At 55.6% G+C, this 18,651-nt stretch overlaps 1 protein-coding gene across 6 annotated transcripts in view; it reads left to right on the plus strand.

The window, feature by feature from the left end:
- MED15 (mediator complex subunit 15) overlaps positions 1-17,918 on the plus strand; it is an 89,101-nt gene extending 71,183 nt beyond the window's left edge. For 3 of the 6 annotated variants that reach the window (XM_011959176.1, XM_011959180.1, XM_011959178.1), the window contains 9 exons: positions 12,864-13,000; positions 13,091-13,218; positions 13,404-13,538; positions 13,618-13,681; positions 14,656-14,722; positions 15,158-15,318; positions 15,404-15,570; positions 16,034-16,132; positions 16,854-17,918. In XM_011959176.1, coding sequence (XP_011814566.1) covers positions 12,864-13,000; positions 13,091-13,218; positions 13,404-13,538; positions 13,618-13,681; positions 14,656-14,722; positions 15,158-15,318; positions 15,404-15,570; positions 16,034-16,132; positions 16,854-16,990 — 1,095 coding nt within the window. In that variant the 3' untranslated portion in view covers positions 16,991-17,918. Of the gene's footprint in view, positions 1-4,675; positions 4,796-12,863; positions 13,001-13,090; positions 13,219-13,403; positions 13,539-13,617; positions 13,682-14,655; positions 14,723-15,157; positions 15,319-15,403; positions 15,571-16,033; positions 16,133-16,853 lie in introns of all 6 variants that reach the window. The other 3 variants (XM_011959175.1, XM_011959179.1, XM_011959177.1) reach the window with 3 other exon arrangements.
- Positions 17,919-18,651: the final 733 nt, after the last annotated feature.

Below are 18,651 nucleotides of genomic sequence, written 5' to 3' on the forward strand. Positions count from 1 at the left end.
TTTTGACAAAGTCTTGCTCTGTCACCTAGGCTAGAGTGGCTGGAGTGCAGTGGTGCAATCTTGGCTCACTACAGCCTCCATCTGCCAGATTCAAGCAATTGTCCTGCCTTTGCTCCCAAGTAGCTGGGACTACAGGCATGCGCCACTATGCCCAGCTAATTTTTTTTTTTTTTTTTTTGTATTTTTAGTAGAGATGGGCCAGGCTGGTCCTAAGCTCCTGACTTCAAGTGATCCACCTGCCTCAGCCTCCCAAGGTGCTGGGATTACAGGCATGAGCCACTGTCCCAGCCGAACTTACCTTTTCTTTCCATTTCTTGGTATTTGTAAAGTGAACAGCTATGGAACAGCCCATGTTCTTAGCTGGTGCAGGCCCAGCTGGTACGTTCATTAGGCTTCTAGCTCAAGGAAGTATCCACTCTGCAGTCTCACTGGCATCCCATCACCTTCCAGAAGCAGGATGCCAGCTGTGTGTGCTCATGGCCCATGCTGAGCCTGTCCTGGAAGTGCTGGTCTTCCTGTCGGTTTCTCCACCCCTTGTTTCAGGTGGAGGTCCCCGCCCGGCTGGCACAGGAAGGATGGAGAGTGGTTACCACTGTGGTTCGTTGCCAAGTGAGTTTAGTGTTTTAAGGATCATTGCCCACCTGCCCTGTGGCACCATGTGCTGCCTTGCAGGGGATTCCCAAGTGCTAGTGGCAGAGGAGCCTTGTAGTTTCTCAAAATCCAGCAGTGGGTAGGGCATATCTATGAGGTGCTTCTCAGTCCAAATGTAGCACCTTGAAATTCTGTAACCCACATTCTGCTGGTTTTCTCTCAGAGCTTGGTCTTGCCTTGTTGCAAGCAGTGCAGTTTCTTGGGGGCTGATTGGGCACCCTCACTGCATTGTTCCACCAACAGCAGCTCCCCCTGCCAGGGGATGGGGGGGTTTGGGCGCAGCAAGTGCTCTGAGGGGCCCTCTGGATTGATGATCTTCTTTTGAATCTTGAATTGGCACAGTGACCAGGTGAGGCTATGGTACTCTGATCCAAAAACTTTAAAAGTATGTGTGGTAAGAAAGTGGAGAGGAATAGAAGTAAGAGAACCATTCCATGAGAGAGAAGGTCTGGTGTCCTTTCTGGTTCTTTCCCTATAATCAAGGCCATGCTATCCTGCGGTTTTTGTGCAGCATCTTCCACATCAACATGGGATGAAGTGTTCTCCTTTAATTAGAAAGCCCTGGTTGATGCCAAGGGACTCTCGTCATACTCTGTGAATATCTCCTGCCATCCTCAGTTATCATCTTGTTCTTGGACCTTGTAATAATTTCTGGTTTTTTGCTGTTACCAGTGACACATATCTTGATGTCCTAGATTGTTCCTAGATTGTTCCTGAAGCTGATGGAGGTGAGTGACTGGTTCACTTTGAGGGCCTTCAGATCTGATCAGCCACCATCTAACCAGGAGGTCAGAGATGCAGATTGGAGCTCCCCTTGTGTTGTTCACACAGTGGACATCAGGACGTGGTGACCACGTGTTGCAGCTTTGTATGTGTAAGCTGCTGCGTGCTGTGGAAACAGGCCTCTGAGTTCATGAATGAAATTCTGGGATTGGGGGCTCCAATGCAGGCAGCCCTCCATGCCCTGTCTCTCAAGCTCATCTTAGAGCTGAAGAGAGGCGCCTTGTTAGGCTTGTTAGGCCCTTTACAGTACTGTGGTGATGAGTGTGGTAAAGGGTAGCCTGGGACTGAGTATTCTAGAAAAATTGCTCAGCCTTGTGTTGTGCACACCTGGTTCTCTTTCCAGTGTTATTTATGTAGCTGAGAAGGGCGATGTCACCCATAAGGGGATTTAGCAGGACACAGCAGACTTCTCTTTCTCCCCTGTAAAACCAAGACATGCCAGGCACAGTGGCTCATGCCTGTAATCCCAACACTTTGGGAAACAGAGGTGAGAAGATCACTTGAGACCAGGAGTTCAAAACTATCCTGGGCAAGTTTTGCCTGTCCTTGCTTTGCCTAACACAGCAAGACCCTGTCTCTACAAAAAAATAAAAATAAAAAATTAGCTGGGCACAGTGGTGCGTGTCTGCAGTCCCAGCTACTCGGGAGGCTGAGGTGGGAGGATCACGCAAGCCCAGGGGTGTGAGGCTGCAATGAGCTGTGATGACAGCATTGCACTGTAGCCTGGGAGACAGAGCAAGACTCTTGTCTCTTTAAAAAAGCAAGAAACAGGACAGAATGCATCTCGTTTTCTTTTTTTTTTTTTTTTTTTTTAAGACGGAGGCTCTTGCTCTGTCACCCAGGCTGGAGTGCAATGGCGCAATCTCAGCTCACTGCAATCTCCGCCTACTGGGTTCAAGGGATTCTCCTGCCTCAGCCTCCCAAGTAGCTGGGATTACAGGCTTGTGCCTGGCTAATTTTGTATTTTTAGTAGAGACAGGGTTTCTCCATGTTGGTCAGGCTGGTCTTGAACTCCCGACCTCAGGTGATCCGCCCACCTCGGCCTCCCAAAGTGCTGGGATTACAGGCATAAGTCACCATGCCGGGTTTTTTTTTTTAAGACAGTCTTGCTCTGTTGCCCAGGCTGGAGTGCATTGGCTCAATCTTGGCTTACTGCAACCCCACTTCCTGGATTCAAGCAATTCTCTTGCCTCAGCCTCCCAAGTAGCTGGGATTACAGGTATGCACCACCACACCTGGCTAATGTTTGTATTTTTAGTAGAGACGAGGTTTCGTTATGTTGGCCAGGCTGGTCTTGAACTCCTGGCCTCAAGAGATGTGCCCGCTTTGGCCTCCCGAAGTGCTGGAATTACAGGCGTAAGCCACTGTGCCTGGCCATGCATCTCATTTTCAAACAGTCCCTATACCTTTGTCGTTTAACCTTCTGTTCTTTTAGTATGTGAAAACCAAACTCTAATTTACAAGTCACAAAGGATTATCAAAGACAGACCTCCATTATAGACATGTATGTGGCATTGCTGATTCACAGCTGCTCTACTGAAGCCTTGGCCACCCTGGAGGACCCTCTCTCTTTTCTGTGGACCCTTCTGCACAGTGACTGCAGTGGGGAGAGTCAGACCTGGGAGAGGGGAGAGGTTTTTTGGACTCCTCTCTGGGTAGATGTGTGTTGGGAAGTAGTGAAATGTTGAGAGCTGCCTGGCTCATCGGATCCAGTAGATATAACTGGTGCTTTTGGGTTGGCATTTGTAGTTGAAAGAAATTGGGCTTTCCTTACCAGGAGTTCTCAGTTATAAGAACACCAGTCAGCAGTACATTAGACTTAAGCTTTGCCTTCCTTGTGTTTTTTTGTTTGTTTTTCTCTTCCTGGAAAAAAAGTTTGCTTCTCTCATACCATCTGACTTACTTCCAGGCTTTTCTTCCTTGTGGAACGAGTGCTGTTGAGCACTGCTGCACTCTCAGACGGGCTCCTCCGAAGTGCCGCAGGTAGTGGTAAATAGACTCTTACCCCATTGGGATCGCTTCTTTGTTTCTCACCCCCCAGTTAGTTCATTTGTTGTTCTGGCTGCAGGAGGAACAAGTGAGGTTCTGGTTGGCATCTGCTAGGCCGTGTCACCCCGGCTTCTAGTGTCTCCTGTGTATGCCCATGGTTGCAAGTGTGGGCCCTGTGTGTGAGGCCACAGGTCTCCCTGCAGCCACTCTCCTGCTGGAGCTCTGTTACTGGCATCCGTCGCTGCCTGCACTGAAGGCTGGCAGCACCTCGTGGAGCTTCGGACCCGGAGCACAGCCTCCCACCATGAGATGTGTTGTTTTTCCGTGGATCAGTCCTGCTTTCTTTCTGAGCCTGGCGTGTTTTATTCTAGTTTGTTACCATCCTAAGTGCCTGTAGGCCTTGCTCTCCAGGAACGAGACTCGGGCCCTATCTCCAACTCAGAACCCAGAGCAAGAGTGGTCGGGCCTGGGCCCACAACAGTGCTCAGCTGCCCTGCTGCCTTTATAGTTCAAGAAGTGTCCATTGATGAGGGAAATGGTCCTGGCTCATACTGGAGTTCCTGACTCACATCCCTGTGGAGGTGAACTTCCTCATCAGGGCGGAGGCCTGCCAAGCAGTCCCCCTAGGCTTCTTTTGCTCACCTTTGCCTATTTTTGTTATGAAAGAAAACCGGTTCCTCAATAGATACCAGAACCAGCAGCCCTCAGGCCTGGAGGAGGAGAGGTGGATGATTTGGGTTGGGGCTGTAAGAAGTGTGCCGCTGAGAAGGAAGGATGCTGTGAGCAGGCTTACCTGAGCTCATGGTTCAGTGGGAGTCGAGTGTTCTCATCACAAGCTTTGGTGGAATGTACTCTTGACGTCTGTCCCCGGGAGCCTGGTCTCCAGAAACACCAGCCCGGGCCCTCAAGGTCTGGCTCTGATGGTTCTGTGGGCTATAGAATTATAATCTGTTAGCGAGGTGTGTTCAGAAGTGTGTTGAGGACACCAGTGCAGGAGAGCAGCCAATAGAATAGAAAGGTCTGGAAGCAGCATTCTTGGCAAACCTTCTAGATTCCCAATGCCCAGATAGACCTGGAGGTGCTGTGGGCTTGAACGTGTGGGCGGCCTCCCCTCCCAGGCTGCCCCGAGCTCTCCAAGGGTTCCTCGCCCTGGTGCTCCTTCTTGCAGAGGCTACACATGTCCTCTCCACCTGCCCAGGCACTGAGTTTCTTTGTTGCGATCACCTTGTCTGTTGTCCCTCTGTCCTCAAAGATGATCACGGAAGCCTTGGCCCAAGGTGGGATGCACATAAGAGCCCGGTTCCCGCCCACCACCGCTGTGTCCGCCGTCCCGTCAAGCTCCATCCCTTTGGGCAGACAGCCCATGGCACAGGTATTTAACGGGGCAGCGCCCAGGGCACGGCTGGGAGCTCGGGGCGTCCTCTGAGCGCCTTTGTAAAGCACACCTGTTATTATTATTGCCAGTGACTTCCTTTATGGTGGCTTTCAGAGTGCCAAACCCACAGTCACTTTTTTTTTTTAAATGAAGCTAAGCCCAGCTTGTGCTTCTTGAGAGGATATGAATAAATATCTGGGTCTTTTCAGCTTAAAATAGTTACACTGTACGCATTTTCATGGTAAAAATAAAACAGAAGCTAAGCAAAAGTTTTGCTTTCTAGAGCTGTGCTATCTAAGCATGTGTGGCTGTTTACATTTAAATTAACTAAAATTAGGCCGGGCACAGGGGCTCACGCCTGTAATCCCAACACCTCGGGAGGCCAAGATGGGAGGATCACTTTGAGGCCGGGAGTTTGAGACCAGCCTGGTTCACATAGTGACATACTATCTCTAATTATATATATATAGTGACATACTATCTCTAATTATATATATATATATTTTTTTTCCATGGGAAAAAATATATATATGTGTGTGTGTATTTTTCTATTTTTTGAGACGGAATCTCGCTTTCTCACCCAGTCTGGAGTGCAGTGGCACAATCTCGGCTCACTGCAAGATCTGCCTCCTGGGTTTGCGCCATTCTCCTGCCTCAGCCTCCCGAGTAGCTGGGACCACAGGCGCCCACCACCACACCCAGCTAATTTTTTGCATTTTTAGTAGAGACGGGGTTTCACCGTGTTAGCCAGGATGGTCTCAATCTCCTGACCTTGTGATCCGCCCGCCTCAGCCTCCCAAAGTGCTGGGATTACAGGCGTGAGCCACCGCGCCCAGCCATATATTTTGAAAATGGAAGGAAAAAAAAAAAAACCCTAAAAGTCAACTAAAATTAAATAAAATGAAAAAATGCCATTCCTCAGTCGTACCAAATAAATTTCAAGCCCGCATTTTCCCACAGGGAAGCTAGTGGCTGCTACAGTGGACAGCACAGACTCCAGAGCGTGGTCTTTGTGGCCGACGTGGCATTGGGCCATGCTGTTGTAGAGTTTGCTGTGTAGAGCGTGTAATTTGTAATACACATCCCCTTTCTAGGTAGAGGTAGACTTCTGTGTATGTTATGCTTTTCAGGGATATGAATTCCTGGCTTCTCTTTATTTTATGAAATTTGGAATTGCTCCATGGTACAGTCATTTGTTTAACAAGTAGTTACCACATGCGTTCTGTGTGCCAGGCACTGTGCTAAGGTTCTGAGAATAAAATGATGCTGAAGTTCTCTAATCATACAGGCTTTCCATTTTAGTGGGTTTGTTGTGGAAACCTCAAATTTTCCAAAAGAACTTTACAATTCAGTTTCTGTTTTAGGGGCAATGCCTCTATAATCCTAGCAGACAGTGGTCCCTGCTCATCCCTGAATGCCCAGGTGCAGGCACTGCCACCACCCTGGCTTGTGCAGCGCTGTCTCTGCAGCTCTGTTCTACAGAGGAAGAAGTGGAGGCTGAGCCAGGATGGCCCTTGGTCCATGTGGCCCCAAGCCCGGTGCCACACACCACACACTGCCAAGAGAGTGGCCTGGGCCCCCATTGGGTGCATGTTAAATTTTTGCCTTCCCTGCATACTAACCCCCTGGGTTACCCCAGATGTGCCATTTACATAGTTACTGACTGGAACTTAGGTTCTTTGGCAGGGACCTCCTTTTTGGTAGTTGTTGAATTACAGCAGGAGGAAGTGCCTGGAACCTGCTGGTGGAAAGGCTTTGGTGAAAGAGCTCTCCAGAGGAGCGGAAGTTGGGAGTGAGGAAGTAGGTTGTTTGTTTGTGGTGGAAAGGAGGCCAGTGTGGGCAGAAGCCAGGGTGCAGTTCCCCATGGCCTGGAGGCTGTGAGCTCCGCGACCTGCTCACATGCTGCTGGTGTCTCCTTGACCAGACCCCTTTGGGTTCTGCGCACTTGTCTGCTAAAACTGCTTCTCCTCCTTTCCCGTAGCCTCTGGCTTAGTATCCACTGGGTTCACAGAATCAGGTTGGGTTGTTATATGCGGAGGAATGACTTTAGCAGCAGCGTGTAGGACTGATTTTTATAAACACAAAAAGTCCCCAGTGTTTTCAGTGTGGGATACGTGCCAGTGCCAGGTCTTGAGCTAAGCTCTTTGTGTACAGAGCCTCACTGTTTCTCGTTGCAGCAGGTCATAGTTCGAGCATTTAGCCCCTTTTACAGACTGAGAGTGCCCCCAGGGAGCCACCAAGTCAGTATCGAGGGCTCAAATGAAACCTTTGCGCCTTGGCCTCTCAGCAGGATTCTTCTGGCAACTCCTCACTCCCCTTCCTGCTGGGCTGATGACCTGGCTCCTCCTTCTTGTTTACTGGGCACTCCCGGGTGGGCCCCCCCATTACCCTGCAAGACCAGGCACTGTCCTGGGCTTTGGCTTGCCCATACTGTCTTGTGGGCTGGCCACTACCCACACCCAGCTGCTGGTGTTGCCACCTAGACTTCTCACAGGCAGCCCCTCCCTCCCTCCTCCCCACCAGTTCCCAAACCCACTCAGTCTTTCCCTCCCCAACCTTCCCTGGCCCTTAGATTAAGGCTGCCCTGAGTTATGCCAGCTAATAGGTCTCACTCTCTTTAGAAGCTTCCAGTCCCCACAGGCAAAGAGGTAAGGTGGAGCAGAGGAAAGAGAGAGAAATATACGATGAAGCTAAAAAGTTAGTGCCTTGGAATAAATGCCATGGAGAATTCTGGTTTGTCCTCTTTGCACCGTGTGGGGTGAGTGAGAGCGCCAGCATGGGAAGATGCTGGCTAACTCCACACGGATTTAGTCACCAGGTTCCGCCCATTCGCGCTGGCAGTGAGGGGCACACCCCTGAACCTTTGAGGTTGTTCACTGAGGACAAATGTGGCAGCATTTAGAAGGTATTCCTTGTCCTGGCAGTAGACAAAAGCCACAGGATTTATGGAAAGAGGAAGGAAGGCACAGAACTGGGGCAAAGTTCTGGTTTTGTTTCTGTTTTGTTGTTGTTGTAGTTTATTTGTTTTTCTTTTTTTGAGACAGTCTCACGCTTGTCCCCCAGGCAGGAGTGCAGTGGCGTGATCTTGGCTCACTGCAACCTCCACCTCCTGGGTTCAAGTGATTCTCCTGCCTCAGCCTCCCGAGTAGCTGGAATTATAGGTGGCTGCCACCATGCCTGGCTAATTTTTGTATTTTTAGTAGAGATGGGGTTTCACCATGTTGGCCAGGCTGGTCTTGAACTCCTAACTTCAGGTGATCCGCCCGCCTCGGCCACCCAAAGTTTTGGGATTATAGGCCTGAACCACTGCACTCAGCCTTGTTCTGTGTTTTTAAAGCAGATTTGTTCATGCTTGTCAGCTGTAAGAAAGGAAACTGGCAGGAGTTTAGGGAGGGAGAAAAGCCAATGGAGGGACACCCTGGAGTGGAGGTCTTCCTGCTGCCCAGGCAGCTGCTCTGCAGCCCTTGCTGGTCCTGGCCTTCCCCACAGAGAGCCCTCCCCCAGCTCAGCCCTCTACGTTGGGCTGCAGTACCAGGCTCCCTGGTACAGCCTCCCATACCTGGCTGTGGGACAGCCTTGGGGATGTGAGGCATGCTGGGCCCTGTGTACCAAGGGCATTCACCTGCCCACACCAGCTGGCTCCAGAGGTATGCTGCTGCTTTTGTGTCATTATCTTTCAATCCAGTCCCTTCTGAGAAAAGAGAGCTTATCCCAGGAACGTATCTGTTGACCTCACCAGGAATTACCCCACCGTGTCATCTGAGCTCTCAAGAGCCAGAACCTGCTGACTCTGGTGTGTCCAGTTGGCCATCCAGTGGCCACTGTCCCTCCAGCCACCTGCCCTCAGCAGTCAGCAAGACGCAATCTGGAGACCACACTGCCCGTCTGCTCTTGTTCTTTCCTTGTGGCAACAAATTGAGTCCAAGAAAACAGGTGGAGCCGAAAGAGTGGGAACGTACGTGCCCCATGGGCTCTTCTCCAGAGGGCTCACGGGGCCCAGGCTCCCTCCCTCTGTCTTGACGGCCCATGGCTGCATCTTCCTGTAATGGTGGGCACGCCTCACGGACTCAGGCTACCAGGTCCAAGCAGGATTCTGTGCTGGGTGCATGCTGGATACGGTGCCCAGCACGGGGGCCCAGGGGGTGGCATAGCACATGCCACAATCCTCCCTTGGCAGGTGTAAGCAGGCAGTGCCTTCCTCACTAGGGGCTCGTCATTTGACTGGAGAGGCACTGTTGCCTCCCTGTTCCCTGCTCCAATCCCAGACCTGACATGAGCCCAAGGGCTGGGAGGTTTCTTTCTCGCCTCTCTGGCTGCCTCCCTAGAGCCTAGAGCCTGTCTTTGGATGAGTCTTTGGGGAGCTGCTTCTCATCCCAGGTGCTGGACTTGGACTGCCTGCCACGAACACCTGGGCACAGGGCCTGGTTTCCTGCTCTCGTGCTCTTGGAAATGAATGAGTTCCCTTCGTTTGTTTTTCTTTCCACTAGAAATCTCCCTGCCTCCCATCCTCTGGGCTCTGCTGGCTGCCAGCTGCCAGGGTGAAACCCGTGTTCCACTGCACCCTGGGGAGTGCCTCCAGGGGGCACACTGAGTGCTGGAGCCGGGAGCAAGGAACGGTTCCCAGTATGTGGGGGGGGACCAGGGGGAGCGCGCAGTGCCGCCAGCCTTGCCTGAGTGTTCCGCTGTGGGATGGAGCTCCTTGGACCAGCCTTTCTGCCCTCCCACCTCCTCTCTGGCCCACTCTGTATTCACCTGCCTTCAGCTCCAAGCTGCTGTGTGGGTCCCTTTCCCAGAAATGCAGTTCATGCCATTGTTCTGCCCTCCCACCTCCTCTCTGGCCCACTCTGTATTCACCTGCCTTCAGCTCCAAGCTGTTGTGTGGGTCCCTTTCCCAGAAATGCAGTTCATGCCATTGTTGCTGGGGTGTTGATGTTTAATGTGCCTGAGCTCCCTTCATCACTAGGGTGACCTTGAGCAAGTCACTTCCCTCTGAGCTCCCTGTTCCCAACCTGTGACACAGGTGACAGGTGGTGTGCACTTAGAAGCTCCTTCCCTAGCAGGTGTGACATTCTTGTCCTGGGCCCTTTGCTAGCAACTGTGACATACCGGCGCCCACGCCCCTGGCCGAATATGACCAGAGAGAGCGCAGAGCAGCAGTTCCCCTTGGTCATTGGCCCTGTCCCCGCTAGGGGCTCATCCTTTGACTGGAGAGGCACTGTTGCCTCCCCATTTCCTGCTCCAATCCCAGACCTGACATGAGCCCAAGGGCTGGGAGGTTTCTTTCTCACCTCTCTGGCTGCCTCTCTAGAGCCAGTTCTGTCTTCAGATGAGTCTTCGGCGGGGGCTGCTTCTCATCCCAGGTGCTGGACTTGGACTGTCTACCACTGACACCTGGGCATAGGGCCTGGCTTCCTGTTCTCGTGCTCTTGGAAATGAAGGGGTGCCCTTCGTTTGTTTTTCTTCCCACTAGAAATCTCCCTGCCTCTCATCCTCTGGGCTCTGCTGGCTGCCAGCTGCCCTGGCCTGGAGCAGCTGAAGAACTGAGATAGACCTAAGTTCTGGGTGGGTGCTTGGGGGTCCCACGGGCGTGGCTGGTGAGATTGCTGCTTCGGGGCCAAAGTGGGTGCTGGCCTGCCTGAGGTTCGAGAGCAGATGAGAACTCTCGAGTGGCAGTGAGGGCTGTGTGGTGTCCTTCCCTGCTCGGCGGCCTCTGCCCAGCCTGCAGCTGCCTTGCTCCCCAGAGAAACACTGAGCTTTAGGCTGCAGACAAGAGCTGACCATCTCCTAGAAGGGCCAGCTGCTCAGGCACAGGCGCCTCTCTGGAAGAGGCGGTCAGAGAGAGGCGAGGGGGAGGGGCCTGACCTTCAAGCAGGAAGAGAGGAGAGCTTGTGAGACAGCTTTCTGGGGTGCAGGTAGAGAGCAGCAGCAAGTCAGGCACAGGTTAGGAAAGGCAGAGTGGTGACGGGGCTGCTGGGGGCTTTAGAAGGGACCCCACCACAGGGCGGGCCGTGCTCCACAGGGTTGGGCTGAGCGTGGAGCCCGGAGTCTTTGCTTCCCACTCCTCGGTGCCGTCTGTGGTTCTCTGTATGGAATTTTCTGGCCTTGGGATTTTGTTGACACCTGGATGAGTCTAGAACATGTGTTCCGGTGTCTGAGACATGCCCTTACTCCCCTTCAGCCAGGGCTCTGTGCACCCCAGCACTGTGAATGCACAGGACTTTGGTGGGAGAAACCTCTGTACTTGTTCGACTCAGAATTTTAGCAAATGAAGTCACATCAGTCCCCGTTTCTGACCTTGCTAACCTTTGTGAGAATCACCGCGAGCCATTTTTCTCCACTAGGTAGAGCGATGAGGCCCGGCAGGCTGAGGCTGGGACTCCTGCTCTCTGCCCCTCCTATCCCAGGCAGGGGTGTCTTGATCACAAAGCAGTGGAAACAGTCCATTCCATCGGTTGACGTCCACTGGGCCAGTGGCTTTGGATAGGGACCTCTGACCCAGCCATGCTGGAAGTGCCTTGCTGTGGTCACACCCTGTGCCTTAGCCCCCCACCCTTTGGTCTCCCAGCACACGTGGTTCAGGAGCGGCCTGCACCCAACATCCCTTGCAGAACTGTCAGGCACACCCCATGGAACAGGCAGGACAGAAAGAGCATTCCGCTCCAGGAGCTTGATCCAGGTGGTGCTGAAAGGGCAGTGCCACCCTGCCCTCTGCTGCCTGGTGGGGTAGTGAGGAGGGCAGCATTCTGTTTGTAGGCTCTGGGCCTGGTTCCCAATTTAAGGAGCTTAGAAAGCAGCAGTCCTGTCCCAGCACTCACAGCACTGTAGTGGAGGTGCTTGTGGGGTTGTGTGAGCCGTGGCCCCAGACAGGTCCTCATGGCCAGAGTGCCCCAGGAGAAGCACTGAGTTGGTCTACAGAAATGGATGGTCCAGGGGCCTGGCTTCTAGGCAGGCTGTGAGGGGGTGCTCGGCATGCAGCGGGTTGACTAGGGTGTGGGAAATACCACCATGGGCCCATGGGGGCCTCTGAAGCTAGCAGGGCCTTCAGGGTTCCCCCAGTGTGACAAGGCAGCCAGCCCTCTTTGCTGAGAGTCCCTCTAGGGGAGGCCATTCACCCAGGTCTGGCAGGCAGCTGTCCTTCCCATCAAAACTGTCATCTGTGCTCCACCCCAGGAAGGTGTGGGTGTTTCACACATGCTTGTCCCTGGTGCCTGGGTGGTGTGGTTTCATCCCTAGAGTTTACAGATGAAGACAGTGGTGTCCCTCGTGCAGACAATGGGCTGATCGATCTTATTTGTATCATGCCCAATAAGGCCTGGAGAGCAGAGCAGCATCCTTGCTCTGCAGACACACAGGGCCTCAGAGGACTCAGGTGCACACCTGCATGGCAGAACCAGGCTCTGGGCCCAGGTGTCTTTGGTACTGAGTAGCTCACCTCTCCCAGGGGCGCTGGTGTGGGCTGATACCACTGCCACCATGGGTGTGTGTGTGGCTCCCTGGGCCACCTCACTCCAATTAAGCAGGTCCAGGTGGGACACAGCCTGGGACCAGCCCTGCAGCTGCATGTGTTAACCAAACAGATGGCCGCGGCCACTGGGATTGTCCTTGGTGCAGTCAGCCTGTGGGCTGCGGGGGCTTGTGGAAGCATGTGGGAAGACAGTCCCACTGATAGCAGAGCAAGGTCCTTACCAACCCACAAAGGAGCATGTCACAGGACAGGCAGGCGTGGCAGGGAAGACCAGGCTAGTGCCAGCTGAGGGCATTACCTCCCAGACTGCCCTTTTCCTCACACTTCTATGACACAGCCCTCAAAGCCTGTGTCTCTGTGGGCCCCTGGCCAAGGAGCAAGGGCTGCCCTGCCTGGGCCCCCCTGCCAGTCCCTTGGTCACTTCATGCTGTGTGCCATGCTGGGGGAGTGTGCCTGTGTGTATGTCCTGGTGGCATTTGGATGAAGACACAGGTGTGTGGTGAGGCTGTGCGGGAGGACGGGCCTGTGTGTGAGGTGGGCAGGTGGTGTGGAGGCGGGCGGGCGTGTGGCAGTGCGCCAGCTGAGCCCCTCCACTTCCAGGTCAGCCAGAGCAGCCTCCCCATGCTGTCCTCGCCATCACCGGGCCAGCAGGTGCAGACCCCGCAGTCGATGCCCCCTCCCCCGCAGCCATCCCCGCAGCCCGGCCAGCCCGGCTCACAGCCCAATTCCAACGTCAGGTAGGCCTGGCCTGGGGTGTCCCTCCCCGCCTGGACCTCAAGGCCAGCCCTGCCTGGACCCTGGCTCACATGTTTCTCACTTGTCTGCAGCTCCGGCCCTGCCCCATCCCCCAGTAGCTTCCTGCCCAGCCCTTCACCGCAGCCCTCCCAGAGCCCAGTGACGGCGCGGACCCCACAGAACTTCAGTGTCCCCTCACCTGGACCTTTAAACACACCTGGTAAGTTGGGCCTGGGGTCCATGGCCCTATCGTGTGACCTGTATCGGCCTGGTGGGTTGAGGTGCTGAGGTCACCGCTCACCGTTATGAGGCCTCAGCTCATACTGGGTGTGCGAGCTCTGGGGCCCTCAGAGCTCAAGCTCCCTTCCTGAGGGTCGAGTGGCCTCACCCACCTCTGTCCTGCAGTGAACCCCAGCTCTGTCATGAGCCCAGCCGGCTCCAGCCAGGCCGAGGAGCAGCAGTACCTGGACAAGCTGAAGCAGCTGTCCAAGTACATCGAGCCCCTGCGTCGCATGATCAACAAGATCGACAAGAATGAAGGTGGGCTGCGGCCGGGGCAGGGCCTGCACCCTGGGGATACTGCCGGGCTTGTGTCTTAGTGTCCTCTCCTCTGTCCCAGACAGAAAAAAGGACCTGAGTAAGATGAAGAGCCTTCTGGACATTCTGACAGACCCCTCGAAGCGGTGAGCTTTGCACACAGCCCATGGAGGGTCCACAGGGGCATGGATAGCCCAGCCATGGATGAGCACTTGGTGATGATGTGGGTTTAGCAAAGGCACCGGGCAGCTCTTTGAGCCCTGGCCAGAGGCCTCCAAGGCTCCACTCTGGTGTGTGCTGAGGCTTCAAGCCCAGGCTTCATTTTGACCGGTGCCTAGCCTTTGCCCTACTCCTGGCTGCTGCTGTGGCCCTCATGCTGGGCCATCACAGCCAGACCTCACCAGCCAGCAGCCAGGGGCCAGCTTCCAGTGGCCTGACCATCAGCTGGCCCTGATGGGCCTGAGCCTGACCTGGAGTTCTGCCCCTTACTTGCCGGTGACCATGGGCAGGCGACTGCATCTCAGTTACCCATGTGTAGCTCATGTGTGCTGTCATGAAAATGAAGTAAGATGGCTCTGGTGAGAAGCAGGTGGAAGGCAGGGCCGCTGGCCACGGTGCTGTGAGGATCAGCGCTCGGGCAGTGCCTCCAAACTGCATGGGCACTGGCATATACCTCCCTCTCACCTCAACTCAGGCTATTCCCCCCACCCCATCTAGAAGGGTCTCTCTGTTCTGCTTGTCTGGATAGAATGCCAGTCACTATTGGGTGGTCCTCCAGGCCTTCATGGGTTGATCCTTCGTTAGGTTTATAGGGATGAGTGGGGCAGAGACTGGCCTACATGAGAATGAGGCATTCCCAGCCCGATCAGGGGCCTGGCCACTGTCCCTTCTCTTGCCCCATCACCTCACTCTGCCAACCAGGGACAAGCAACTCCTGGGTTTGAGGGCTGCCTGCCTTCAACTCTGGGTCTGGGAACAGCCGGTCAACTGGTAGGAGCTCCTGCAGAGGAGGTTTCTGATGGCCAAGGCCCGGTGGCAGTGGTTGGGATCCCAGCCTGAGAGCTGCCACGTCTCCCACTCCTCCAGCACAGAGGTCAGCCCAAGTCCTCTCTCTCTGCAGGTGTCCCCTGAAGACGTTGCAAAAGTGTGAGATCGCCCTGGAGAAACTCAAGAATGACATGGCGGTGGTGAGTGGGATGCCAGACACTCCTGGTTCCTAGGGGAACCAGGGCTCCCCCAAGAGCTCCTGGGAGCATCGCTGGGATGGTCCTTCAAGATCAGGGCATCTGGGTGGCGGCTGAGCCTGACCTTGGACCCTGCCCACGAGGCTTCCAGGCCAGGTCTGCCGTGCTGGATGGGAACATGGGAGAAGTCACCCTCTGTCTATGGCCCCCGTGGGTGCCTCCTCCACCCAGTTCAGAGGAGGCAGGGACTGTAGGGAAGACAGGCTGTAGGGGTGGGGGATTATTCCCAGGATCAGCCAACATTGTCTGCACAAGGGTGGAGGCTGTGAGAGGCCTCAGGAATCTGGCTGTGAGTGACAACGGGCCTAGGGTGTGAAAGCCCCCTAAATGGGGAACCCTCAGGTCCTGGGCTGCTGACCATGCCCATCCTGCCTCCAGCCCACTCCCCCACCGCCCCCGGTGCCACCGACCAAACAGCAGTACCTATGCCAGCCGCTCCTGGACGCCGTCCTGGCCAACATCCGCTCACCTGTCTTCAACCATTCCCTGTACCGCACATTCGTTCCAGCCATGACCGCCATTCACGGCCCACCCATCACGTACGTCCAGCTGGGCTGGGCTTCGCGGAGGGCGGCCAGCCCTGGGCCGCGTGTGCCCGGTGTGGTCACCATGCCGCCTCCCCAGGGCCCCGGTGGTGTGCACCCGGAAGCGCAGGCTTGAGGATGATGAGCGGCAGAGCATCCCCAGTGTGCTCCAGGGCGAGGTGGCCAGGCTGGACCCCAAGTTCCTGGTAAACCTGGACCCTTCTCACTGTAGCAACAATGGCACTGTGCACCTGATCTGCAAGCTGGGTGAGTGTCCAGAGGGCTGGGGCTGGCATAGGAAAGCAAGCCCTGACCGCAGCCCCAGGACTCTGCCATCTGAGCCAGAGGGCACAGCGCCCAGAACCCACCCTGTATTCACGCCCCGCCAGGCTGTCTGCTCTATCCTCACACACACCGGGCCCTGGACAGCCTGACGATGCCTCAGTCCCCACTGCCAAAGCCCGCACACTCTCACCTCCCCAACACAGATGTGGCTCTGCTTGTCTGGGGCCCTAGGGAGGTGGTAGGCAGGACCTCTGGACACCCATCGATTCAGGGCACTCCAGGCTTCATGTTTGGAAATCTGAGAGTCAGAGAGACCTTCTCCAGGCTTTGCCACAAGCCTCACCAGAACCTCCCAGGGTGTGAAGAGTCCTGTTCCAGAGCAGGGCTGTGAGGCAGGGCAGGCCGGGGCTTGTCCAGGTCACAGATACAGCCTTCTGTGTTGCAGATGACAAGGACCTCCCCAGTGTGCCACCGCTGGAGCTCAGTGTGCCCGCTGACTATCCTGCCCAAAGCCCTCTGTGGATCGACCGGCAGTGGCAGTATGGTAGGTAGACCCAGAGGAGCTGTCTGGGGACCCAGGGCAAGCAGGGTCATTGTGGAAAACCAGGCTTCCATTGCAGCGGGGACAGCCGCTGTGCGCTCCTGCCCCTCCCCAGCTCAAGCCCCTCCCCAGCTCAAGCCCCTCCCTCGCCTCTTCTGGCTCCTCCTGCACAGACAGGAGCGGGTTGTCCAGTGGTTACCTGAGAGGAAAGGGTCTCTGCTCCCACTGTGTCCCTTCGCCCCTTCAACTTGTGTCAGGTCAACTGTCCAGGGTGGTTGTGTTCAGTGGGTGAGGGGTAAGCCTATGGCTCAAGGACAGACCCTGCTCTTCCCAGAGGCTACTAGCTTCCCAGAGGCTACTACCTTGGCGGGGCTGATAGGTCCCACCGGCAGCTTGAGTGCACAGGGCCCCATCTGGGTGATGTGGCTCCAGAGAGAACTGTGGTGGCAGGGGGCAGTCTCCCTGAGCACAGAGCTGGCACACAGCAGAGCCGGGCTGGGTCCCCAAGGTTGTTAGAGGCAGAGCCCTAGATCCTGTTCAGATTCAGTTCTTCACTGATGATGAGGCTCTGGGAGGAGAACCTGAAGGCCGGGCACCACGCAGGACATCACCTCCTGGTGCTTCGGCTCGAGCCTGGGGCTGCCCCTTGCAGAGCACTGCCGGGTGTGCCAGGAGCAAGCTCTGCGCTGGCTGCCTTGGGTTCACACCTGCTACGTTGTTGCAGACGCCAACCCCTTCCTCCAGTCGGTGCACCGCTGCATGACCTCCAGGCTGCTGCAGCTCCCAGACAAGCACTCGGTCACCGCCTTGCTCAACACCTGGGCCCAGAGCGTCCACCAGGCCTGCCTCTCAGCCGCCTAGCCGTAACTGCAGGGATGGCCCGCAGCCTCATCGGGGCCAAGGACACACGCCTCCTGTCAGACACGTCTAGGTGTTGGCTTCCTTAGAGAGCCTGGGGTTAGGTTAGCTTTCCTGCTTTTATCTTCTGCCTTGGGGACCTGCCAAACGAAATCCCACACCTGTACAGAACTGGGATAGGCGCAGTGGAGCGGGCTGCTTGGGGGGCGTTGGCCGACTTCTTAGAGAAGGCCCTCCATGTGTCTTCCTCCAAGGAGCCAGATGCAATTCTCGGGCTGCTCTCACCGTGGCCTGTCCAGGGTCCAGGTCCGTCTCAGCAGTGTGAGGGTACACTCAGGGTGTTGTTAGAGCATCTTGTGTGTGCTAGACACACTGCTACTCATTTCTGTAGGAGAACACAGAGGACATAGGAAACCCTTAAAACACACATGGGATTCTCTGGTCACAGTTTTGGGTTCAGGCTGAGCTGCTTTGGGCAAGTGGGGTACCCTCCCACTGGGAAAGCCCAAGTGCAAGACACAGGCTGCCCCTCAGAGGGGGGGCTGGCTTGTGGGGGCTGCCAGCTTCCCAGCACCAGCTGGGCCTCAGCCCTCGCGGCATTCCTGCTGAGCACTGTGGGGCACCCAGGGAGCCGGGACATCGGGGATCCTGCTGCTGGCACCCCTGCACCACTGGCATGAGGGCCATGTCCCCACTGTGAAGGATGAAGAGCAAGGCCCTCGGGAGCCGCGTCCTCAGAGCACCACACACTGAGCCACCCAGAGAGAATGGGCCTAGCAGCAGGCCGGGGCCATGCAGGGAGCGCCTCCCTGTGTTGCCTGCCACTCTGGGCACTGGCCAGCAGCCCTCTGGTGAGAAGAGGTCCCCCCTTTTTATGTGCACTACCCCACCATCTGTGATTATAATAAATTTATTATTCCCGTGTTTGTCAGTTGTTCATCACTGTGTCCCCTTCTCCATGAATCTGGGCTTGCTGTCCTGTCAGGATGCTGTCAGCCTTGGGGCTGGCAGTGTCCGGTCTGGCCCTGGACACCCTGGACCTCAGCTCTCCTTGTCTGACACACCGTCCCATTCCTTGGCCTGGTTGATCCCCCAGCTTCCTGGCAAAGTTCCTGCTCCCTGAAGTAGGAAAGGGCTGAGATTCATGCCAAGGAAGTGGGGTTGTGGAACTGGGAGGACTGTGTTGCCACGTGACAATGGGCACTAAGCTGGCCACCCCCAGACAATGGACGCAGCTGCAGCTGCTGCTGTGGTGGGAGGGGTGGCGCGGGTGTGGCCACAGCACTCTGGAGATGGCCCTCCAGGAAGGGAGGTGAGCTTGGCTGGACCCCCTGTCGGCGGTGTTGTGTCAGGGCAGGAGAAGATGGCATCTTGCCCCCAGGAGCATGCAGTCTGGGCAGGAGACCCAGGGTGATCTGTGTTTCGAAGGCAGCTCTGGCCCAGCCAGGGGACCAGGAAAGCCCTCCCACCTCCAGGGAGGGTGGGCGCAGCTCTGGCAACGCTTCTCTTCCAGGGCAGCTGCCGGGTCCCGGAATGAGCAAGACTTGGCTGCCCAGGCAGGTACCTGCAGATAGCAGGGGCTGGGCTAGGGACCAGGGGCCGGGAAGGGACGCCTGATAGTGAGGATCCAAGCATACGACTTGGAAAGAAACAAGCTTTATTTT

Source organism: Colobus angolensis, unplaced genomic scaffold (genome assembly GCF_000951035.1).
Source record: "Colobus angolensis palliatus isolate OR3802 unplaced genomic scaffold, Cang.pa_1.0 Scaffold484, whole genome shotgun sequence".
NCBI lineage: Eukaryota > Metazoa > Chordata > Mammalia > Primates > Cercopithecidae > Colobus > Colobus angolensis.